The 27058-nt window shown below is 38.7% G+C and overlaps 1 protein-coding gene across 4 annotated transcripts in view; it reads right to left on the bottom strand.

The window, feature by feature from the left end:
• Positions 1 to 27058, bottom strand: part of TCF12 (transcription factor 12) — a 176608-nt gene that overhangs the window by 113461 nt on the left and 36089 nt on the right. For all 4 annotated transcript variants that reach the window (XM_075208047.1, XM_075208048.1, XM_075208050.1 and 1 more), the window contains exons 4-5: positions 21787 to 21860; positions 13890 to 13992 (exon numbers count right to left, since the gene is read on the bottom strand). In XM_075208047.1, the coding sequence (XP_075064148.1) occupies positions 13890 to 13992; positions 21787 to 21860 (177 nt within the window). The remainder of the gene's footprint in view (positions 1 to 13889; positions 13993 to 21786; positions 21861 to 27058) is intronic.

The raw sequence follows: 27058 nt of genomic DNA, 5'->3' as shown, positions 1-27058 counted from the left end.
CATAAATTTCGTTAGCTTCTGCGATTATGAAACAAAATATTCATTCTCAGAATGAACAGACAAATTAATCCACCTACAGCACTCTTTACATTTAACACGGACACAGTGACAGGATACTATTCTGTCTCTTGGCTTGACAGTCGTGAGAGTACATGGACACTGCACTGCAAGATTGGAAGGTTGGTTGGAATTAGATTTTTGAACAGAACGAGCAATCAAATGGAATGACTCTCGTTCATGGTCTAAGTATACACACTAATGCGATATCGGGCTAAACGGTTGTTGATCAGGTGTTTGGCCCGATAAAACCTCCAGTGTGTACCTAGCCTAAGTGGTCCAACTAGTTGTTATGACCCATTACCATTCTATGTTACAGTAACTCCTGCCTCCCAACTTCTTTTACCTTTCATCAATGTGGAACCTCAAATGAAACATGTGCCTGGCTGAGCTTTGCAACTTATGGGTCAGGACAGTAAGGAGGTTCCACGATCTGTTTCTGGGGACTTCTGATAAATATTAAATATCCAGTAATTAAAGATCGTGCAGAACAATTCAATGATATGAGGAATAGAGACTGATTAAAATTAAATCAAATTGGGTGTCAAACTAAACAGAGAAATATCATGTGAACTCAGCAACAAGAGCAGTGCTCAGAGATCTGATTTTCATTGGATGCAAACCAGGAACCAAAAAAGACAAATATAGGAGAACAAAGATAACTTTTAGGACTACTATTAAACAATTGTCAGACACTACACTTTCCAAGGCAAGGCCACACAGCATTCTAGAATTCTGCAATGGCATTCCAGTGAGAACACAAAAACACCTGTTCTGTTCTTGTTTAGAAGTGACTAAACGCCCTTAAAAATCTCACTCATTACACACAAAATCCTGCCATCACCACTGACATTCTTAAAAAGTGTTCAGTTACTCTGTGACTAATCTCCAAAATACAATCGCAACCTAAACGAGTTGGAGTCATTGTAAACCAAAACCATTCAATGCATAAATGCAGCATTATAAAAACCATGCCAGACACATGAATTCTTTAAAGACAGAAGAGGCGCAAAGGGGGTGTTCTAATGTAAGTAAGGGTGTTTGACCGAAATTGTAAACAAATGTAGACCAGAAAAGAGGCATACATGCATGAAAAAGATGCATTATTTTCGGGTGGTCAGGAACAAATAGCGGATAATGAGGACGGTCTCTGCCACTAGTCAACAGCTTGTGATTGGCCGTTCGGTGCTTTCTTTGTCATTTAGGCATATATTAAGCTTGTGTGTGCACGTTTAAGCAAACATTGTGCATAAAACAAAGCTGTTTCAGCTTTAGGATCATTCCATGTCAAATGATCTAATGCAAATTAACTTACCATTTTCAATTACATTTATTTTCTGACACATATAGTACTATAAGAAAGGGTCTCAAATATTTTTTTTTATCTAATGTAGATTTATTAGGGCTTGAAAAAGTCAAACATCTGCATATTTTGGCATATGTGAGCGTGCAAAAACATTGGCACATTAGAAAGAATTGCTGCCTCACAGCACTGGGGTCATGAGTTAAAATCCAACCAAGGCTATATCGGTGTGGAGTTTGTATTCTATCCCATTGAACTTCCTCTGGATGCTCCAAAAACCTTCATGCTAGGATAATTGGATGCGAAGTAAAAATAGACCCTAGTATGTGTGTGTTGTGGGGAATTTACAATGTAAGTTCCACTGTGGCAGGAGCTGATGTGAATGAAAAATATTCCAGGTTTTAACTTTTTTCAATTTGTGAAAATTTTAAGTCATGTATTTTTGGAAATTACATTTCAAGGTCAAGGACTCATAATTATATATCCAAGGAAAGCCTATTAAGTTATGAACAAAATGTTTTTTTATGGAAATATCTCAATCCTAGCCTGCAAAAACTAGGTTTTGTGTGCTCACAAATGCAAAAATTTGTGGATTTTTGACATTTTCAAACCACGTGAGAAAAATTTTCAATTCAATTTGTAGTCAGCTTGGATGGCAAATTAAGTACATTGCGTGAAATAAAAAATGGGAAGCCAAAGGTAAAAAGTAATTCACAACTAGATCAGTTGAGGTGGATGGAATGACTCTGTATTAGAGAGATCTTTTTTAAAAGTTTTATTGATTCCAAATAGCATAAAAGCAAACAAAAAAAATGAATAAAACCATAGAAGCAAATGAATTAAGTGTCTGACATGTGTCTGGCGTAAAACGGACGTATGCAGACCTGCATGGATCTTCATATGCAAACGGATCAGGTACATTTAAAAACACACTATTTTCACATGCTGCCTTTCTTTATGTGGAAGTTGTAAGTTGCAACCAAATCTGCTTCAGACCCATTCTCTCTCCTTGAGAAGGTCACAAAAGAAGTTCCCATTAGTCAATCTGTGTTAGACATGTGAGTGGAGCAAACGTGGCTAGGCTTAGCGTTTAGCTTCGTGTCTAGCGTTTAGCTAAAGCTGGACGGCAAAGTATTTTGTTATATTGCCCTTTTATCGCCACACTCCCTGGACTGAGACTTTACTCTGTGGTGACGGACAACTATCCCGATACATAGAAAAATATATAAACACCCTCCACAACATACATATCTCTATATTTCAAGCAGCACTCGTTACTATTCATTTCTGGGAACCTGCTCATGAGAAAATTATTTTGAACTAAACTCATAAAAGCTTTATCTAAATTGAAATAGCTAATAAAAGGATTACTTGCAGAAGAATGTCATACTACTATGACACCAGAATGTGAACACAACATTCTTCTCAGCTGTAGCCAGAGGTTAACAAAACATGAGAAAGAACAGGTGGATAAAAGCTCACAAACTTTATTACCTTACAAAGATAACAATGACAACTTTTGCTTCCAACAATATGAAGGTTAAATATTTATGCAGTCTGGCAATGAAGACATTACTATAGCCTCATCAAATAGGAAAGATTAAACTATTTCCTTTAATTAAACGACATCAAGAATGCTATGTCTATTTATATGTCAGTTGCAATAATTACACCTTCTGGCATTCTCAGATAGCCGACTTCATGATGCATTTGTTCCCACTCAGCATGTCTGAACAGGCTATGACAACAGCACAGCTTACAATTCGGGTACTTTGGAAAAGAATTAGAAATTAATGGAAAAAGATTGAGAATTGCAAAAAAACAAGCATGGGGAAATTCTTGAAGTAAACCATTTGTAATAAAACAAATTTAAATAAAGGATCTTAAAAGAATTAGAGCACTATGAGATTTAAAATAAAACAAGCAAGAAACAGGTTCATTCAGGTTTAAAGACATTAACTACTATGTAGATCACTGTTCTTGTTGTGATGTCATTCATAACTACTCCACTTACAAATATTTCCTCGTTTCACAACTATGATACATACATGGGAACATATTTCAAAGTTGGTGCTAAAATCAAATTTAAAAAGCAAACATACATTTTGGCAAGGGTCCTGTGTTTATCTTTCAATAGGAGTTAAATACTTACAAATGTTTGTTCATATGCTGCACAGAATTCTGTAATTACTTGGAACAACAACTCAAGTATGCATAAATGTAAAGGCATATTATAATAAACTTTAAAGACAAATTGTGAAGGCCAGGAAATGTAATTGTGGATATATAGCTCCTTTTAAGCCACATTTCTAAAACACACTTCCACCAGACACCTATATAATAGAATACATACCAAGGCAACACAAGCGCACATTTTTCTGTACCTTTTACTCACAAATAATCCCCTCAACCGCACAGTGACAGACTTTCTCCAGCCCTATACGCCCCCCCCCCCTCTGCACCTCTACCCGCCCTATACGCCCCCCCCTGCGCCTGTACCCGCCCTATACGCCCCCCCCCCCTCTGCGCCTCTACCCGCCCTATACGCCCCCCCCCCCCTCTGCGCCTCTACCCGCCCTATACGCCCCCCCCTCTGCGCCTCTACCCCCCACCCCCTGCGCGTCTTCCCCCCCCAATACACTCCCCCCCTGCGCCTCTACCCGCCCCCCCCTGCGCCTCTACCCACCCAATACACTCCCCCCCCTGCGCCTCTACCCGCCCAATACATAGCCCCTCTGCGCCGCTCCCCGCCCAATACATACCCCTTCTGCACCGCTCCCCACCCACCAGTTTTCCCCATTCCTTTTCTTCATAGACAGTCACATTTTGTTTACTCATTAACTAATACAATCTAATTTAGCCCCCTCCACTAAACAGACAGCTTTTGCTATGTCCTATCACCACAATTTACACTTCTATGTAAACCTATTTTACGGTCCTCCAGCCCAGCATTCTTCACCATTTCCTCAACTATGCTGACCACTCTTTCCTCTTCAGAGTCCATGGCAGGGCTCACAAAATGGGTTAACCCTTAGTCATCAGATTATGACTCTTATTACCTTCATTGCCTTTTTCCAGTCTATTGAAGCAGAGTAAGTCAGTGGTGAATATAGCTAGCTATTTTATTTAGGTGGGCGTACCTATTTTTCCAGAAATATATCTGGTGGTTACTGGTGTCACTTTCTGGACTTTTATTTACTACTATCTAATTAATTAAATGGAAACAAAATGGATTCTCTGACAACAGAAGAGAAAAATTTAATTAATTGTACGCTTCTGCAGCAGGATCTGGAGATAAGAGCAGTTGATGTCTCTTCCAGGTCAATGCGTACATGGAGAACAGGAACCAGTTTTCATTAAATACACTTGCAGCTTGCATTACTGAGTCCTGGACACAGCCCGCAGCATGGAGACGGAACCTGCCTCGAAAAATGTTTTCAATATTTTGTAAGAAGAGCTTTAAACATTTCAAGTGATTAAAAGCAACCAGATCTCAGATATGTATAGCCGTGGCCTGTGGGTCTGTAGATTATTTTGGAGTGGATTCATCTGATAGGGGAGATGAAGAAGGAACCCAGGACGTTTAAAACTAAATTAGTGGATGTACTGATTAAACATTAATAAAACTATGGGAATACAGGATATGCCAGGCCCATCTACCTTACAGGATGCATTTATTTATTTATTTTTAAGATAAGCTGCACAAGTGTAGTACGTGCATAGTATATGGTGTGATTAGAGAACATCTTGGTAACAAATGGGAACAGCTGGAAAAGATGTAATCAAATATTGGTTCATGTATTATTGCAAGGAAGGAAGAAAAGTTATTTTATATTGTATTACAGAGTTTGGAAAACATTTATATTTCGGTGCAAGTTCAGACTCACCAATCCTGTTGCTGCCAACATATCTCAAGTATTGGCTTTCCCTCAAGAGGGTTTACAGCAGCCCTTGGCTCTTAGCACATTGAAGGTACAAACTTGCATCAAGACATTTGTGGCACTGTGGGATTTTAGTCTGGTTTTGGAAGCACTAGTGTCAGGACCCTTACATGACATTCCACTTAAATGGCTCACACTCAAGACACTATTCTTACTGGCAATCAAATCTGCTAGAACAATGAACTTCAAAAATGGTTCGTTGCACCATAAAGTATGAACATGTACACTAATAAAGTAGTGGTATGAGCAAATCATGCATTTTTGCACAACGTAATTTCACCTCAATCAAGAAATTGTGCTTACACCCCCTTGTACAAATCCTACTAACGAGAGTGAGGAAAGATGACATACTCTAGAATTCGCCAGAGTAATTTTGGTGTATGTCTCGAGAACACAGGAATTCAGAAACACGGATGATCTTGTACTTCCTGAAGGTCCACTACAAGAAAAAGCCCCATCCAAAGACATTCTTGCAAGGTGATTTCAGAAGTATTTTCACTTTAAAGTGGTGAGGGTAAAAATACATGAGCCTTAAACTAACAATTTATTGTCAGTTTCTCTTCCCTCTGTTTAGGAAATACTTCGGCCACCAAATTATGGCAGTCACTGTTCTATCCAGTTTCTGCTTGTCTGGACCCAAGGTTCCTCATTGTCTGACCAGCACTGCGCCAAAGGATTTTTTACTTCACAAGACCCACAATCCGTCATCTATGATCCAAGAAGTGACCATGTTCTCTTTGCTATGTGTATATAATATTAAGGAGCAAAATAATTACCTGCTTCATCCCAGTGGTAGATCAATTAATTTGTATCTGTAGGAATAATCTGTTTACTGCCTCTCAGGAGTATCCTTATAAAATATATATTGTAACAAAGAGGTATTTAACTGACAATCTGCAGAGAAAGGATGCAAACTGTGTTACACATTTGTGCAGCAGTGCACATAGTTTAAAGATAAACAGGAGGGGGATATATGTGTGACAAAATAAAAGTAGAGAGTTTGATTAGCTTACATGCTTTGGGAGTGTCTATTGCTATGCAGCAAGCTAACAGGGTGTGCCTGCAGTAAGAACAATCAGACACAGGTGATGAGAACACCCTTTTAAAGTTAAGATGGGAATGCTACCTGCCCATCAAGCTAGGGCTGTGGGAGGAGTGTTTGGTATAAAAACCTGTTTGTCTCATGTTCAATGTGACTGATGCTAGAGAAACTGGTCTCTGTTTAATCAGGGTCACAAGAAACTGTATGGAATATTTTTGCCGTCAGGTACTTTACCACCCTGAAATTAAAACAAAAGTAAAAAGGCAAGAAATTGTTCGCATGTGTTTCACCAGAAGTGCATGCCCTCTTAAAATCTAATATATCTATATCTACCTATCTATAAATATATCAAAAGCGCACCTCTATAATCTCCCTTGCTGATTGTGCTCTGCCCCATTAACCCCTACCCATGCAATTATTCCTCCAGTCCCACCCCCATTTGTTACACTGCAAGCAAGAAATGGGTAGATGAGATTAATTTTCACACGTCAATGCTTCTGCTCTGCATTACTGATTGGCTGTGAGCAGGATGCTCCGTTGAGGTCATCATGCACTGCATGTGTTCACAGCCGATCAATGACAGAGACATCCCCTCGTCTAACTGTTTCTTCTATAACAAGAAAGAAACAGTGGGGAAGAAAGAATGGATTGCAGGGAACAGGAAGGAAGATGAATTACAGGAAATGTCTGTTGGGGAAAAAATTAATTATATAGAAGGGTATAGCAGTGGGGGAGAATTAAATTATTGGAGGGGGTGGGTGGAAATGAACAGTGGAGGCGCGCAGCCTTTTCGAGAATTATAGGGAAGAGAAAAAAGAACTTCCACTCAATGGAAAATAAAGTTCACATTGTGGATCATCAAAAAGCAAACCTGCCGCCATAACAGAGAACCCTACAGTGGATCCAGCATTTCCATTCAAAAGCAGAACTGTTCTACTGATTTGCTTTTGGATCAAAAACTTTGTGATCTAGACATCTACCTTTTTATTCTGGTAAAGACATTACATACATACTGTAACTGGATCACTTACAAGTAACTTACAGTATAAATTTATTTAAAGGAAATAGCGCAGGGTGCTTATTTATATAGTTGCCAATGCACATATTTTTGATATTGCGTATATTTTTATATAGGAAATCTTTATTTGTGAGACCAGGGGAGAAAATTTGTTTTTTTCTGTTTTAACCTTGCTAGAGAAAATACATTATTTCTGATTTATATATCTGATACAATAAGCCTTTGTTAAGAAAGTCTTTTGTATATCTTGGTGTAAGGAAATGTCCTGTTTGGGGTTTGCAACTTTTCTTGGGGAATTCTTTTCTTTGGAGGAAATGTGTATTCTGCAACTGTTGGAAGAAAGCACCCATGCTAATCTCATGTCAATTAGACCTTTTGATGTGAGTGTCCAATACCCCTTAAGGGAAAGGAAGGGGTAATTAGACTTGCCGTCAGATGTCCACTGTGGGATGTAGGAAATCACAGCAAGGTTTTAGGAAATCACAGATAAGCGTAAATATTGATAGCTTTGCATTGCATGTAAATCCATGTTTGGATAAACAGGTTGCATCCAGATTCTAAAAATAGCCTGTGAGGCTGTGTCTAAAACTGTATAAAAAGAGAGCCCTTGTAAACTGAAATGCATCATTCTGATGTTCCATCTGACCTGACCACCGATACCTTTAATCAGTGGAACTGTCCTTGTCAGGACACTTGAGCGAAATAAACATCATTCGTTGCTTCAAGACCCTGCATGGCAACTTCTTCAATATTGCTGTAATCCTGTGAGATACAGATTAGACCCTAAATCTAATCCGTCCTCCGGCTGTTTGAGGTGTGGACCAAGCTCTCCAGTACCACTGCTCTGCCGCTACCCAGCAGCTTTGGCCAGTGTGATAGGCCAGGGGCGATCCATCCACAGCATCCTGCTTCACAGTAAGCGGTCAGGGGTACCAGCCCAAGTGTACCAGCACGGGAGCACACTAGCAGCAATAGTTACCCAGAAGGAACTTCATTCTGGACGCCATAAAGGAGCCCAGTGGTGGCAACAGGCTCCTCCTGCAGCAGGAGGGGCGTATTCGGAATAACGAAATGGAACGGTGGCAAAGTAAGCCTAGCCGGTTCCCAGCAACAACAGACAGGGTGGCATAGGCAGTCCATCCTGTCACACATACATACACACACACAATATTATAAGATCTATTACACTAGCTTGCAACTTAATAAACTTTCCATACACATTTTCTTCACTGAAATTAATGGGTAAAATATGCTAGTTTTAAGCAATGGAGATATTTTAATACAGCTAAATGAATGCTGTAATATGAGAATTTGAGGTGAATCCAGCTTTAATGACTGCAGCTAGCAACATCATAGACACTCAGTGGGATGAAATCAGCTTGTACTATATGTGCATATCTATTACGTTTAAAAGCACCATAATTAATCTACAAAAGAAAACAGAAAAGAACTTGAACTCTAAATAGTGCCACTTAAAGAGAATCACAGCTATGGTCAAAACCCAAAAGGATTTTTATAGTAGGATGTCCTTATAATAATCTGTTTGATGCTAATTGCTTACCCGTGTGCCAACGGATTGCACGTTTTTCATCTTGGCTAAAAGCAAAGTCCCTATCTCCGTGCCTCTGAATCAACAGGATCATTCTGGAATTCATTAGTTGGAAACACGAGAGACAAGCTACATAATAGCTTTGCTGCATGCACAGCACACTTCAAAAATAACTAAATGAATATGGAAATGCATCTTTCTGTGGCAAATTGTTCATTATTGAATCATTATCAACCCTTGTTAGAATTTTCGCTCTCTTCTGGTATGTACAAGATCATTAAAGTGTTTAAGAGCTCCATCATGAAAGACAGTGACACTTTATAATCCACTATCTCTTCAGGCAAATACGCTTATGGCTGAGCATAATACTCAAAATAACAACATCCTCTTGACGTATAATTCCTCCTGTTTTAGTAATGATTCTTTTAAGTGCTAACAGCAGTAATGAAATATGATGCCGAAGTCTACACTTGTTAACACATTCAAGGACTACAACTGCTTATGTATTAACCAGCACTGAAGTATTATAGCCACCATTAAAGTACAACAACTTTAAATATGTGAAATATATCAACTCTATTAAGACCCAAAGGGTCAATTTTACGGACAGTATGTCTTATCTGCCTCCTTTGCTTCTATATATATACGCAACATTAGTGTGTCTTAAACAACTGGCTTCTATTCAATGCATACATGAGCTACATAAAAAAAAACAACTATATATGTAGAGCAAACAGTCAGCCCCCAACTGGCTTTCACGTCTTAAGCATAAATACTCTGTAAATGTGAAATTGAACTTCAGTAAAAATAGAAAAATCCAATAAAAATAAAGCTATCCATTAGACACAAACCAATACAGAATGTAAAAAAAGAATTGCCAGGTAGAACTGCATTTGTAAAAGCAAACCTTACTATGTGTTGAGAATGTACTCACAAGGTAGCCTACAATAAACTGCCCTGGTCAGTGTTCACCTGAAGGTGAATGCACCTTAAACAAACAAAAAAGTGATCAATAAATTAAACCTGATAATAAACAAGCTTTGCTCTATTAGTCTGAATTGGTTAAAGGTTGCCATTATAGTACAATCATGCAATCATACCGGTTGAACAACTAAAATGAACAACACTGTAAAATAAGGCTGGTTGCATATTTCAAATCAGAATTAAAATATCAGCAGAACCTCCTATGTTACCAGATTTACCTTCCTAGACACCAATGCTTTGAAAAAGATTAAGAAAACAGACAAAGCAGAAAGACTTCCAAAAGAAATTGCAGACCACCAGGATTTGGATTTAACTAATCCACTTAGATTACCATAGCGGTGTCTTAAAAGGACAATACAGAGATGGCAAAATAGGTCACAGTGGCAACAATATAATACCACAAAATATCAACAACAAACACGAATATACTTAGCATAGACTAGCAAATGGTTTGTATCAAGGATATATACAAACATACAATAGGATAGCCATCTGCAGTAGATTTTTATGCACAGTGCCAGTGAAAAGGGCTTTAAGTGTAATTAAAGTCAATAATGTAAATGTTCTTGACACCAAATCTAACAGCACAAAATTAACTTGTCGCTCTCATTGTACAGTTTATGGACTGCCCTGAGTAGCTAGTAGTTGATATAAAAATATTTAAACAAAGAGAAAAACTTCTTTCCAAAAATACATTTCCTCACGCATACTGTCAGGCATCCATTTGTGTGCTGAAAAGTAGAATGCAGTTTATCATCAATTCATTAGGAACCAGTGATGTCAAAGAGGCACTTAATCACCAAAATTTATGAGGCCTGAATAATATTCAGGAGACAATGATTCCTAGTCAAATTATTGAATTAATGCATTTTCTTAAGATTTGGTTAGGTGGGGAGGGACGGGACACGGGCACAATATACACACCCTCCCAGAGGCTGTAATGAGAGGGACCTCCAGCTCACAACCGTGAGCAAATTTTGTATGTCAGCAGGACAAAGCAGAGTGTAGAAAAAAATCGACTGAACAAACCTTGTGACCCTACTGGTTTTATATCTTATACGCAGACATATTTGATCTTAATATTAATCTTAATATTGATTTTACAGAAATTGAAATTCTTCAGTAACAGCTGTAATATCAGGGCCCGACTGGCCACCTGGCACTTCTGGCAAATGCCAAAAGGGCCGATGGCTAGAGGGGCCGATCTGCATGCCCACCGAGCAGCGCAGCGGACGGAGAGTCAGTGACATGCCGCCTATTCAAGTAATCACCTGGGACGGCACCATGTGACAGGTGCAGTCCTAGGTGATTACTTGCATAGGCGGCACGTCACTGACTCTCCATTCGCTGACCAGCGCGCAGGAAGAAGGTGTCTGTGTGGCCCCATGTTGCTATAGTGTGCGCCTGTGTGGTGGCCCCATGTTGCTATAGTGTGCGCCTGTGTGGTGGCCCCATGTTGCTATAGTGTGCGCCTGTGTGGTGGCCCCATGTTGCTATAGTGTGCGCCTGTGTGGTGGCCCCATGTTGCTATAGTGTGCGCCTGTGTGGTGGCCCCATGTTGCTATAGTGTGCGCCTGTGTGGTGGCCCCATGTTGCTATAGTGTGCGCCTGTGTGGTGGCCCCATGTTGCTATAGTGTGCGCCTCTGTGGTGGCCCCATGTTGCTATAGTGTGCGCCTGTGTGGTGGCCCCATGTTGCTATAGTGTGCGCCTGTGTGGTGGCCCCATGTTGCTATAGTGTGCGCCTGTGTGGTGGCCCCATGTTGCTATAGTGTGCGCCTGTGTGGTGGCCCCATGTTGCTATAGTGTGCGCCTGTGTGGTGGCCCCATGTTGCTATAGTGTGCGCCTGTGTGGTGGCCCCATGTTGCTATCGTGTGCATGTGCCCAGTATATTAATATAATATGTGAGGGAAGAGAGGATCTTAATATAGTGTGGGAGGTAGGCTATTTAATGGTGGAGTGTAGGTGGGGGCTAATTATTTAAGGTGAGGTGAAGGAACCTTTAATTTAATGCTGGGGTGGGTTGGGGCTATCAATTGATTATGTGGCTAATTTTCGGGAGGAGGGCTATTTATTAAATGTGAATATGAATTATTTATTGCTAAGGATGGTTGTGGAAAATGGCTATATTTATTAAACTTTAATGCTATTTAATTTATTGCTGGGACTGTTTGGAGGGAGAAAAATATGTTTTGAGTAAATGGGTATACTGTTAATTTAATGTTGAGGCTGGTTGGAGGGAAATAGGTCTACTTATTAAATGTGATTATTATTGTGCAGACTGGTGGGAGGCCCAATTATAAAACGTGAGTGCGATTGTTCTAACACCGGGGATGGTTGGAGTTTTCTAAATCTCATGTACCCATTTTTTATTTTTCTTCAAAATAGGGCATCCAATATTCTAGGATCAAGAAAAGAATGAATTAAGCTAAAGAAACCAGCTGCTACAAGTGGTGAAAGTGACCAAGACAGGTAGGAGAGAGCAGGGCAGTCTGCCAACTGTCCTGAATCTGGTGGGGCAGTCCTGAATTTGGGTGACTGTCTCACTTAGTCAGAATGTGGTCCGACTGCAAGGACAGTTGGGAGGTATGCAACGATTCACAATGTACTGCTTGTGAAGGCAGAGCTGTGTGCTTCTGACAGTAGTGCCTGTGTATTTGTCTAAAATGATAACAATGTTACATAATAGGGGCCCTGCTGTCTTAAATACCCTGAGCCTTAATTCACCTCTGGTTAGGGGAAGGGAACTGATAGCTGTTCCCAGTTCCCAGACAGGACACAGCCTGCAGAGCAAGTTGAGGAGCTTAGTCTCACAAGATTTTGTAATCTCGTGAGACAAAGAGCTTCCCTGCTCACTCTACAGGAAATTACCCTTATGGATGTCATTAGCACCAGAAGCACAAATAAGTACAGTGGGCTGGGTATCATAATGTGCCTGGGGGGATAGCATTATGTGGCTGGGAGGGTGTGATAAATGTAATGTTTTATTATAATATATGTATCAATGCCCCATGCTGGCCACACCCACAACACAATGTGGTCATGCCCTTTTTGGCACAGTTTTGTTCCTGCTGGAACTGAGGGGGGCCTGTGTACTTTACATGCCAGGGCTGATTTTTAGTACCAGTCCGGCCCTGTGTAATATAGATTTAGTTCTTCACTTAAACTATAATGTGCACTATATCTATAGGCAGCTGGTACAATCCGAAACTCTATCCACTGGGCAATGCTTGTCAAATAGTTAAAAGAATATGTTAAGAAGTCACAATACAAGTAAGGACTATCAAAGTGCAAACAAAGAGAAATCTGAGAAATGTACAAGTTTTCAAAAAATAAAAATATCAGCCTATATATTAAAGCTAAGAACGTAAATGTGTAAAATACTAATAAATTAAATAACCCTCAAACTATTTAATTTACAAAATTACTACAAAATAGTGTTACCAGAAATTAGGGGAAAAAAATAAAACAAAAATAAGAAAAATAAAGACAACCTAAATTAAATCTCACAAAGAACAAATGGCACATATGATAAAATCATTGCAATTTAATTTTTCCCCACAATTTTTTTTTTTTTTAAAAAAAAAAAAAAGGAGACAAAATACACATTATCCATGTGTAAAGAACAGTATATGGTGGGGAGGGTTGGTAACAAGGCAGGCACTTCCCAATGGAGATGACCAGCATAGAGAATAGCAGTAACGTGCTTGGGAGCGGTGGTGGTGAGCTTAAATTATGTAGAAAAAGAAATAAAAAAAAAAAAAAAAAAGGGTAAATTATACTAATCAATTCTAAATATGAACCACAAGTTTTGTGATGTTTTTGTTAGTTAAATAATATAAATCAAATTAAGAACATATTAAAGTTTGAAACTCCGACTGATAAGAGAAGATGATTTCCAATGTCCAGATGCTGTTCATGCTGAGACAAGGGGATGAAAAGGTCTCCAAAGGAAAGAAGCTTTGAGGGGCTGTTCGCAAGAATTACCTACTTACCCATCAGATTTGAGTTCATGAAAGGTGTCGGGGACAATCCTTCATGGGGCCCTAATCGACTGTCATTCAAGTGCTCACTGTAATGAGGGCTGTCTGCAAAACCCTAGGGAAAAGAGAGCATAGTATTAAGCAGATTATGTGGCAGTCTTGTTAATTGAGTGTAATGACACTCCTAATTCATGTATAGAGTTGTAATTGGCCACTGTCATGATAAACCTAGCTTTCAGCCCTGAACATGTTGAAGTCATCTAGCTTATATATATTATCTTATTAGACATTATGCATAATGGAAAATCCTCATTTCTGTCAACTAACAATGCTAAAACAGAAGTTACTTGACAAGTAGAAACAAATGCATTAATAAGTAGAATGATAAAAAAAAAATATAATTGCAATTAATACAGAAACCCAGTAGTTACCATAAAAGAGTAATTTAAAATTTATTTTTCCATCATCAAGGAATGTAAAAGTGAATCAGCACCTGCATTGCAGAAGTGTATTGAGGGGAAAAACATACATGAATACATAAACCTCTATTATTAACATATTTCTAGTGCAGAAAATAAGGGGGGTGCTTCATCGGATTCCAGAATGCAATTAAAAAAAGGAAATTTAAAGTTAAATTGTCACAGGCCATATTTACCACAAATGCATTGTACAACAAACTTGTATAATTATGGGTCCAGGTTTTTGGAACACAAGATCACCCTCTTCAAGACCATGAGGTTCCTCTGTATATATCTGGGAATATGCTAGTCTCTAACATTTAATGGTGAGCAGGATTCAATGGGATTTTTACAAACAAACAATATTTAAACATCTGTTAGGGACATGGCCTGGAGGGAAGCTCACATCTATTAGAATTCAAACAGAGAACAGAGTGACCATAAACTCAACTTTTATTACTTTCCAGCCATAAGATCCAGGATAACATGCACCAGAATGTATCCATCCTACAGTGATATCAGTGCTAGATACCATTGGCATTGTATCCAGAGACTGCATAAACAACAGGACAATTAGCAAAATTCAAAAGATATTGTTTTGAGTGTGCTGAAGCCCAGGATGATCTATAGTCCACTTTACATCTTATAAAACTGGGGAAATAGATAAGTGATGGACATGAAAACAGAATTACTCTGACATTTACAACTTGGTCATGGCCGCAAAGATCACCTCTAGTAGCCAATGCTGTTTGCTCTGTGTCAGAAAGGCAACCTGAGGCAGCAGCTGCTAAGGAAATCTAGTGGCTCGTAGCCAAGGATGAGACAGAGAGTACATCGAAGTATAAAAACAATGCATCCATGTGAAAACACAAAGAATAATTTTATTGTCTCTATAATGCTGGGAACGCTCTATATAAAGGTTCTCCCGATGTAATAGCCTCAACAATTTTACAAATGATAATAATTTAAAAAAAAAGTCCTGCTCAGCATGCCAATTCACGTGTACACACTAAACACATTTTAAACTATTTACCTTCAAATCTCTGCTCTTCATCTGTCAAAACAATCGTCTGAAAATATTGTGACTCTGCCCACTCCATAGAGCTCTATAGCCACTACTGGTCATGAGTGCAGACACACTGCAGGATTGGAACATCGTTCCATTGACGACTGACATTTTTAGTCCAGTTTAAAAATAAAATTAAACCATACGGTGTGCTTTGGGACGATAATCGCTCATGATTGCAGTGTATACGCGATATTGGGCCGAACAATTGTTCATCATTTGATTAGTCTGATAGTCTGCTGAAAAACACTGTAGTGTGTACCCTGCCTAATATTTGAAAAAGTAGACCTTAATTTATTACAATTTCATCATAGCTCTCAATTGCTACAAGCCAGAAATACAAAAAACTGATTGTGGAAGGGCTCGACATGTTTAGAGAGGTAACAGGAAAGTATGGCACATCGAAAACAAGGGCCATAGTGAAGCGCTCATTCAGCATATTTCTTCGTAGATGGTAACCTAAAGTGAATTCACTTTACAATTCAGATTTGATTATTATTTCAATGTTACTAGTGAATGACCAATGAGGACTACTTTATCAGGTAGAACATTAACAATGAAAGTTCCACCAAAGAAAAAGCTGAATGCTGGTATAGACACTCAATTTTCATGGCTCCTTTGGTTTGTAAGGCAGTGATGGGCAGTCCCCATGGTGGGGGCCTCTAACATTCAAAGGGGCTGCTTATTACACTCAATCTCAGTTATAAAAAGAAACAATACAATGAATCACATAAATCACATAAAGATATAGCTATGTATAACACCACATCAGCAAGCATTTTAACAAGTGTTGCAAGCTATAAGAAACAAGTTGGACAATACAGATGAGGACTTGGAAGGCCTCATGCGCCTTAGGGCCACCTGTTGCCCACCTGTTCTCATGGGCAAAGCCCTGCCTACCCTGTGTTTTCATGTCTGCATTCATTTTGTCTACTTTGTTATGTTCTTGTTTTATTTATACTGTTTTTACTACTGTACAGCACTGCAGAGCACAGTTGTGCTATACAAAACAATAATGCCCCCAGATATATGCAGCACCCTCAACTCACTAGGATCAATACATGAAAAGTCAGTTCACAACAGTACTTGGGGATTACATACGATATATACATACATACATACATAAACACAGCGCCGGTGCTAGGGTCCTTGGCGCCCTAGGCACAGTGTGAAAATCGCCCCCCCCCCCCCATTAAAAATCGCCGCTGCGCTTCCCTCCCCACCCCTCCCCATGTCTTTCTTTAACTTACCTGCATGAAGCTGCTCCTCTCTGCTCTGTTTTCTCCCCTCCACTCACAGACACTGTCGGGCCGTGATGATGACATCATGGCCTGTCACTGTCAGTGAGTGGAGGGGAGAAGACAGAGCAGAGAGGAGCAGCTTCATGCAGGTAAGATTCAATAGCCCCTTCCCTCCTCTCCTCCCCGTGGATTTCCGTTTATTTTTAATTTCGAGGCGACCTGCGCCCTAGGCAATTGCCTAACCTTGCCTAATGGGAGCGCCGGGCCTGCATATACACACACACATACATACATTCACACACCACTGTTTCTAACATATACAGCAATGCCCTAGTTAAAATTGGCCAAGTTGAACAAGAGCTGGCCGTTCAGCCCTAAGCCAAGAGGTTGGAAACCTTGGAGCAGGACAGGAATCTGTTAGTTCAGTTGGAAGAGGACCACACTCAAGAGTCCACAAGGGGTGATCTGCAGTCATCTCTTTACATCTGCATTTACCGTCATACTCAACAATTACCAACTAGCTATAAATAAAGTCTACTTGGTCTTGACTAGTTCAGATGTCACCCTCCACAAATAAGAGGGATGAGCAAAGTATTTTTCTACTTAAAATTATATCAAAGCCACCCAAACTGCAAACACCAAAAATACTACTTTCAACATCATGATGCCTACATCAAGCAAATCCCAAATACTTCCTCACCAGCTAGTAGAGCAATTCTAATCTATATAAGTTTTTACTATATTAACGTCATTTTTGAAGGGTGTGTGATGTATGATTTTAAGGTTGTGTGGGTCATATATGTTGAGTGATAGTAATATAGGGTATAAAAGAATGAGGAGTCCAGCCTTTTAAAAATGTAAACTAGTTTTAAACACAAAATGTAATCTGCTATACCTATATGCAATCTTGAGGCGGGGCTGTCTCTGCTCAGATTTTAAAAAAACCTCACAAATTTGCTCATTTGGGTTTTGTGGCTGGATCACGTAGAAATAATTACTGTAGAGGTGGCCGGGTCTATCTGGAAATGTGCTCCAGGCCTGGGAGGGTTAATATCCGGGGCCAGAGGGGTTAAACCTCAGCTCTAGGGGGTGTAAAAATGTATTATGCAGCACCGTAAAAGTTAATTCCCAGTCGCTGGGAGGGTAAAGGCATTTATTTTTATATTGTTCATGCATTGGAGGTATTATGAGATTTTGGAGGGAATTTATTTCTGCAACTGTTTGAAGAAAGGATCCCATGATAATTAATTCATGTGAGTGACCAACATTTGTTTATTAGCCTGAATACACAGCAGGGCGTCGTCACCTTTTATACCGTCTTGTTAAAAAGATAGACTAGCTACGTGAATAACCGTCCAGTAATTTAGGGAATCACAGATCAATGTGAATTTTGGCAAAGATTAAAATGGCATTAACTCCAAGTTTAGAGAACATATTACATCCTGATGCTAATCATTGAATGTAATATCTCAGACATTGTGGTGCCAGCTAGGATCAGTGGACTGGGCTACACACTGCCAATGTGTGTCACAAAGAGTATATCAAGAGCAATGTTTTACCAACTGTCCTTGTAAGGACGATTTGAGCTAATAAAACATCACTGCTTCAAGACCCTGTTTTGACATTTACATACTTGCTGTAATTCCTGTAACCAACAGATTGGACCAATCTAATCTGTTATCCGAATGTTCTGAGTTTAGGACCCAGCATCTAATAACACTTTGCCCACTACCCTGGAGCTCTGGTCAGTGGGTGCCATCCACAACAACCTAAAGGAAGAGGCCAAGTGTACCAGCCAGGTGCCCAGCAAAGGGGTACACTAGCAGCAAGAGTTACCTAATAGGAAGCGGTTCTATGTACCATTGAAGGAGCCTAGTGGTGGCAGCAGAAGCCCTTCCTACTGTGTTTAGAGGGGTGCAATGGGGATAAAGAAAGGGGATGGTGGCAAGGCAAGGCCAGCTGGGCCCCAGTACCAGGACAGGGTGGCATAGGAGGTCCATCCTGTCACAGGTTTATTAACCAACATTTTCAGCTCCAGAGTTATAACAGTAATCAAGTTACATTTTCACTTTCAGATCGAAGACAACAGTTTCTAGAAAAGCCATCAGACAGCCAAAGCAAAAGGTTAATAATCCATGACCAGTATGGTGGCTAAGTGGTAGCACGTCTGCCTCACAGCACTGGAGTCATGAGTTCAATTACCGACCATGGCCTTATCTGTGTGGAGTTTGTATGTTCTCCCCGTGTTTGCATGGGTTTCCTCCGGGTTCTCTGGTTTCCTCCCACACTCCAAAAACATACTGGTAGGTTATTTGGCTGCTAACAAAATTGACCCTAGTCTGTGTGTATCTGTTAGGTAATTTAGACTGTAAGCTCCAATGGGGCAGGGGCTGGTGTGAATGAGTTCTCTGTACAGAGCTGCAGAATCAGTGCTGCTATATAAATAAATGGTGATTATGATCCAGTCAAGGATTTCCCTGCAGTTTCTGCTGCCACAGCCCCAATCAGGGACAAACTATCACATGTACCGAGTAACCTCTGCCTCTCAGTGGCCGTTGTACTATAAAATGCTGTCCACCACTAAATCAATACATTGAATTTAAGGCTCAGAACACAGTGCAGTGTGTCACAATAAAGACACTGATCATGTATCAAACTTCTGCTTACAACAGTGACCAGCAACGAAAACAAAAAATAAAAGTTGAAATGAAGTCCCTTTTGAGGCCATGGCTTTACTGCAGCTGTTAAACGGTTTTGTTTTTGCCAACTGGCAACAATAAGCTTGTAATAGTTAGATGACAGCTATAATTGCTTCATAAACCTTTAGCGGAAGCACTTGAAGCTAATGGCATTGTATACACACATACCTGAGATGTGTCAGTTTTTAACATTAACGCACCAGAAAGGAATAATTTATATTATGTATTTATACAACCTACACATCCTACTGAACACGTTTGGTAGATAGGATGTTAGAAACACACACAAAAGAGAATGCCTGTGTAAAACAGGGTTTACAATCAATAGGAAAAATGAGTCAGGTAGGCTCAGTAAAAATAATCCCAGAGAATCTCTTAACATGGACAGTGAATCATACCGCTATTGGTCTTTTAGCAAATCAAACTAACATGATTTGTACCATTAAGCCCCAAAACAATATCTAGTTGAAACTACAACTGATTACTTAGAAAGCTGCAACCAAATTAATTAAATAAGTGGCAAAATACAAAAGAAAGTGTCTTAACATACATGCGTAAGAGTAAAGCAAAACTAAAACATACTTAAGCTTTGGTTTAATTTATTTTGAAAAACAAACAAACAACTAGTACCTTATATCAGTGATTATCAACAGTGTAATCAACACTAGATGCTTATGAACTCACTATATGCTGTTCAATTACAAATTTCATTAAACCTAGACACAGCTTATAAGTAAATGAATCCATGTTTTAGTCGTTTTTAGTAGATGCACATTGGATTAAGCAGACATGGTCTCCCAACCAGTCCAGATGGTGGCAGGTTTGAACATGGATATACATGGATATATATTTTTTATTGTTCACTGCAGGAAGTAAACAGTCAAGAGCATTCCCATTATCCTTATAGTGTAGATATGTAGGAAGAGTTTGTAATGCACATTCCTCATTTAGAATGGGTTGATTTACTTAAATACTATACATGGTGCTTTTTACAACATGTCCCCCACAGAGTTCCTCTCAAATCCGTACAGAGGAGATGTGTACATGAATGGCGTGTCCAATAAGGAAGCAAGTAGATGTTTCAATAAAATAACACCACAATAAGCTATTATTTACTACCATTTTCAAAGCAAACTATTATGTTTATGTTCAAAGTCAGTCATTTCAAAACAGGACTTAAAATATTTTGTCGAAGTTCAAGAAAACGTTAAGCTAGAGGACCCTATTATGTTGTACAAGGAGACTAAAAAAAAAATACTGTCCTTGGGTGGTCTATGACTAAGCAGTAACAAAAGAGGAACTGGTTATTTGGATTAGGCAATAATAATAAACACATCTGAAAACAATATTAGCACTATATAATACCAGAGCAAAGAAAGAAGTGCATGCAAGGAAAACCACCCTTAAATAAAAAGTAACAAACAGGAACGAATGTAAAAAGAACGTGACATTGGAGACAAACATGACATCTACCAAATTGTCATATCCATTTCCAAACAAACTCATGAGGCATAAAGCTATGTACAGCATGTCACATGAAAGATTTGCAAAACAATCATCCTACTTGGTAAAGAGTTACTATACCCATTGTAACCAGATATCTGCCTTTATTGTTCAACGCCAATCACTGCACTTTCTTAGTGGACCCCTGTGTGTTTGACACCAACATTTTTGTATATACACAAAATAATTTGAAGACAAAATGCTTTCTGTAGGTACCACGGTCAGGTGAATAGCCTTTTCAAATGTATGAGCATTCTGCAGGGAAATGTCTGTTTCTTTCATTAGCTACTTACACAAAACTACTTAAGACTCATGAAATAGTTTTATTATGCAACTCCTCTTGTGATGATGATTTTATTTATTTTTTTTAACTTTACAATGGTGTTCGGTGAGACCCGGGTTGAAAAAAAACAGGGTCTCACCGTACACACTGGTGGCTCCCTGGGTCGAATCTGGGAATAACCCTTCAAAAGACCCGGGTCTAATTCTAATTCCCGGGTCATCCGACCAAGGTAAATGCCCCGAACCACACAGACTAGACCGTGGGTTGGGTCTCGCCCTGGCAAAAACCCAGGTATTTTAAGCAGCATGATTGGGGTATCATTTACTTAGATTGCAATAAAGTAAAGTAGTTTGCAATTATATCACCATGAGCAAAATCCTCTAGATTGGTAAGTTACAAATATTAAACATATAGAGCATTTTTTGTCTGTTTCCTGGAGTACGTACGACGTGTCTTCACAGTGAGCACAAATATGATTTGGCATCTGATCTACACGAAACCAGGTCAGAAAACATTTACAGCCTTGTGTCAACAGAGATCTCATCATATATGTAGCCAATAACTAAACCATGCATTTTAATTGTATGTCTTTCATAATAATTCAGTATCCTACTCATACACTCTGCAATAGAATAATCCACTACACTCTTGACACTTACCCTCGAGGATTCATAAGACGGACTCATTTGACCACTTGTTCCCCACGAGGAAGCACCAGACCTTTCATCCATACCTATGAGTCAGAGAAAAAGAAAAGGATTTTCATGCCTTGCATTAATCAGTAAAGGTTGCGCTAAATACATAAAAAAATAAAATAATGTATACACATTCACAGTAATACCAGCACCATCAACATTGTACAACAAGTAAATATAGCAAACTTGGATTCCCAAAACCCAGAAACACCCCATTCCACCATTATCTTAAACTGGGTGACAGATCACAAAGCAGCCTGCTCTTAACCTGCAATAAGATGAGTACTACAAATCCATCAAAAGCTCTATGGAGCTTTATTGAGGAGCTATGGAGATATTGGGCGCGAGTCATTATGAAGTGCAAGGCAAAAAAAAACAAAAAACACATTTGATCCTGGACAAACTATGTTATAATGCAAGGGGTGCAAATTAGTTTCTTATTTTGCACATGAGGAAAATACTGACTGCTATGCCATGTAGCAAATACTTGACAAATGTATTTGTACAATGAAATTTAAAGTTGATCTAGGAAATGCCCTATCCCAACTATAAATCTGTCCCCACTATGGAAGTCAAATAATTGGATTAAGTTGACAATATTGGTTTACCGCGCGATTGTGATTAGTACGCTACATGTAATGATGCAATCGAATTGATTAGTAACACATTTACAATCACATTAAACTTGTAAATAGTACACATTTATTAAGGTTCCAATCCACAATCATTTATTAGCAAATGCATTGAGATTATTTATACATAGATATTACAGTAAAGGTATTTATGGTTCAGGTCCTCTAATATGTAAAGAGTTTGGTCTCATATTAAAGCTTATTTACCCCAGCATTAACCTGGTTTCAACAGAGTAGCGATCGATCACAAGTTATGAGCAAAATGAGATTAATACTCAAAAGTACTTTGTTTATGGGTCAGTTTAAACTGGTTATTCGGCGGAAAGACATGTAGGCAACAGTTGGAGTAAGTTGCCTCCAGCTTTGTGAGAAGAGCAAATGAACTGACCTATGACCAGCAGTCTACAGGGCCATCATTAACCCTGGACCAATGAAGACCTCAGTGTTCTCTGTGCAAATTTGTGATATCATATGCAGTTTGAATTAACAAACATTTATAAACTCACTGGGCCAGGGTAAATCTCTTTTCCTGACTACAGACTACAAGACTGAATATCGACCCAGGGGAAGCACTTGCACAATGTAATGTATGTGGTTTATACTTTCCTGTTTATTGTTATGCAGCATCATAGTTTGCTGTTATCTTGCCATCTTTTGCTATTAAATCTCTTTGTGCGTTGGAACCACAATAATTGCATTTAACAATATTTATTGGTAGTGATATGATGAACATTAGACCACATTTTAAATTTACCAACCCCTCCAATGCAACATGGTTTTGTCCAGATGCAAAGTTACTCCTTTTTATTGCTTTGCTCTCCTTAATGACCCAGGCCCATCAAGTCCTCCAGGACTATGAGATGTAGCACAAGCTGAATATTGGCTTGACATAATGGGGTATTTGTTAAAGAGTTATCCTGAGCAGACAACCAGTTAAAGTATGCTATATAATCCTTTAAAAACAAAACTATATGCAAAAATGGAACAATCATATAGGCTTCTTTCTCTAAAAGTGAGCAAATATCACTAGGGCTAGCGAGATGTAATTGCACCAAGGTAAAAAGGAGAAATCTGCTTCATTCTGATATGAAGAATCACTTTATGATTACAGAAAGTTTGATTCACATATTATAAAATACAGCAGCAAGATATCTGCAGAAAAATTCAATTTGCAGACTAGTTAAGCACAATGTAGAAGATTGATCCCAATATAAATACAAAATAATTTTCTAGGTTCTAAGTATATCTCCCATTATTCTCTCCTCCTCTCCAATGGTCCAATACAGCTCTATTCTAGGCTACCAGGGATGCAGTATTTCAAAACAGGGAGATGTGTTGTCCATTTTCCACCCCTATTATCGTATGCATGTATGGTTATTTAAAAGCAATTTTCTCTCCAGCACCTATTTCCCCAAGTGCTCCACCCGATTGTTTTCACTTGCCACCCGGCTCTTGAAGCCCGACAGATTACTATTATAATAGAATAAACCATTGTGTCTCCTATTAGAACAGGCACTATGTGAGCACTACTGCCAGAAGTGTGTGTTAGACCACTGACCACCAATCTGACCAGTCCTGGCATGTGTGGGTAATAACCTCCCACATTTTTCATTATTGTTGTAAAAGTATTACACTGCCCCCACTCGGCTGGCAAAATTTTCTGCGGAGAACACTGAACAGTATCAAACGAATCTACTTTTTTGAAATAGGCAAATATAGTGGTGTGACTGAGGCAACAGCCTCTCTAATGCCAAACCAACTATTGGTAGAGAGATAATTTATTACTAAAGATAACATATATTGTCAATTTAATCATTACATCTATCAAAAATGTATTAGAAAAAAAAGAATCAAATACTAATTTAAAATTTAGCAGCATGATTATTTTTATGAACTCCCTACAATTTGCTGCTCCTAGACACTTAGGGCCTGAGTCATTAAGGAGAACAAAGCATAAAAAAGGAGTAATTTTGCACCGGGGCAACCCCATGTTGCATTGGAGGGGGAGGTCAATTTAAAATGTGGGGACAGATTAATAGTTGGGAGAGGGAATATCCTAGATGAACTTTAAATTTCAGTGTAAAGCTATCAAGTATGTGCGTTCTAGATGAAAAAACAACCAGCTTTTAACTTATGTGCAAAATAATAAACCAATTTGCACCCACTGCATTGTAACATGGTTTGTCCCGGAGAACATTTACTCCTTTTTTGTTTGCCTTACTTTCCTTAATGGCTCTAGTCCTTAATTAAGAAAGCTGCCTCATAGGCACATCCCGGGCAAGCAGTAGTATCATAGAGCAAGCAACACTGGACTGTTGGAGGAAATGTCTTATCAGAACATAGAACCAGAATTAAAGCACTGAATTTTAGCTTAACATAGTTTAATATAGCGTGGAGTTAACAAAGTTTTAGGTAGAGGTCTAAGGAAAGATTTTTATATTCTACATGCTGTAGTCTTTTAACTCCTGTTCCCTCACTCTCGTTTAAAATCTGTCCCTGGGGTTGTAGAATTAATGTAGAAAGTAAAAGCATACTACCCAAGTATTAACGCTTTAACTAGAACTACTGATCAACCTGCCAGCAACCTAGATAGGACTTTGCTAATAACAGTGTGTGCAGCAAGTTTAAGAAAATAATTGCAAAATGGAGATTTCTTTTAATTAGTACGTATTTGAAAATTAGAGTTTATTGCAATAAAGAATGCATTAAACTGTTTGGTTCCATTTATCTCTATCATAGCAATGAAGAAGGCAAAGGTCAAATCTCAGAGTCCAGTACACCAGAAAGACTGATTTAAGACTGAAAAAGGTACAACAAAAATTTGCCAATTCAACATATCATATAAAAGCATAGTGGTAACAAATCACTACAGTGTTCTCTACAGAAAATTTTGCCAGCCAGGTGGCATTAAGTAGCAGCTGGGTGGGGACAGTAATAATACATTATAATAATATTAAAAAAAATACTGGGGATTATTGCCCACACCCGCCAGCACTGGTGTTCAGTGGTCTAACACACACTGCTAGCTGTAGGGCTCACATAGTGCCTGTTCTAAAAGGAGAAACTATTAGAACTGTGAGCTTCAAGAGCCGTGTGTCGAGTAAATACACCCGGTGGAGCACCCAGGAAATAGGTGCTGGGGAGAACACTGCACCATATAATTGCTAAGAAACACAAAACAAATTAACCTCACAAAAAGAAAAAGAAAAAGAAATACATTTGTACTAATTTTGTATTCTTAAATTCAGCTAAAATTTGTGCATTCCTTCAAAAATAAACTTAAAAAGGGAAACCTTATTGAATTATACAGTTCAATTCAAAACGAAAATGCATGCTGTGTAGCACATAAAAAATATATACTTAAATTGAGTTTTATACAAAAAGCACACTCTGGAAACACCATAAAGAAAAGACAATATACAGTGTGTGTTCACCAGCTGTTAAGTGTTGATCAAATAAATGTATCTAACCAAACAAATCTAATTTCTCCTTATGCCAGGTATTGAAGGCAGGTATTTCCATCTTGTCCTCAGCCTTTCTATATCCAATTTGTTTTTGAAATAATTATATTGCTTTCTGATTTAAAAACAAACAATGGATTAAGCCCTCTATGTTCTTTCCCTCTTTGTCTGTACCTTTTGCCTCTTATTTTTCGAATCTCTCTTCTATCCACCTCCAGGACTCACCAGCTCCTCTACTCTCTCTTCCCCCCCTCTTGTCCATCTCTCTCTTCCTCATTTTATCTGGATACGAAGGGTCTCTGCACAGGGACGCACATCCACACTGAAGACTCCTTCCCCCTTTCCCTTTTCTTTTATTCCCCTAAAAAAAATTCCAGCAGTCTTTTCCAATCTTCCTATATCTCCAACCTTACATGGTCTCTCTACTGTGGCAGCATGATTATCACTACTATCTACATTCACTAGGCCTTTAGCTCCTGGCTATTACCTGGATTATACCATATTGCTAAGGTTGTATTTAATCTTTTGTGGCTTATGTCACAATGTACTCAATGACCTGTATTATTGTCATATGCTGTTATAAATAAAAAGTAAAAAAAAAAAAAAAGAATGGATTAGTTTGTGTGTGGATGGGAGCATGCATGTCACACATTGTTATATCTGTATATTGTAAACACACTTTAAAATAAAATAAGTTAAAAAAAAACCAAAACATTAAATGCGCAAAATAGGACATGGAACTCCTACTATAGTAGAATTGTATATTCATTTTTTATGTAATATAAATCATATAAATACTTCAATGTGTTGGTATTTACGCTCAACTTCAAAATAAAGCACCAGTATAAATACAGCATGTTTTCAACAAGCTGTACAAATCAAAGCGAGAATACTTCTAAATCAAGCCAAAATAAGGTCCTTGTCCACCTCAGGCCTTCTCCACTGATACAATTTTAATAAAGACAAAATAATAATCACAACAATCACAGCTTTCACGTACAATTACCATTCTAACATGACTAGACACTGATCAGCCACAACATTATGACCACTGACAAGTGAAGTGATTAACATTATCTCGCTACAACTGCACCTACCAAGGGGTGATATATATTAGTCAGCAAGTGAACTTTCAGTTCTTGA

The sequence above is a fragment of the Mixophyes fleayi genome, chromosome 4 (assembly GCF_038048845.1).
Source record: "Mixophyes fleayi isolate aMixFle1 chromosome 4, aMixFle1.hap1, whole genome shotgun sequence".
Lineage (NCBI taxonomy): Eukaryota > Metazoa > Chordata > Amphibia > Anura > Limnodynastidae > Mixophyes > Mixophyes fleayi.
Note: the sequence above shows the minus strand (reverse complement) of the source record. Positions and strands in the feature narration are given on the sequence as shown.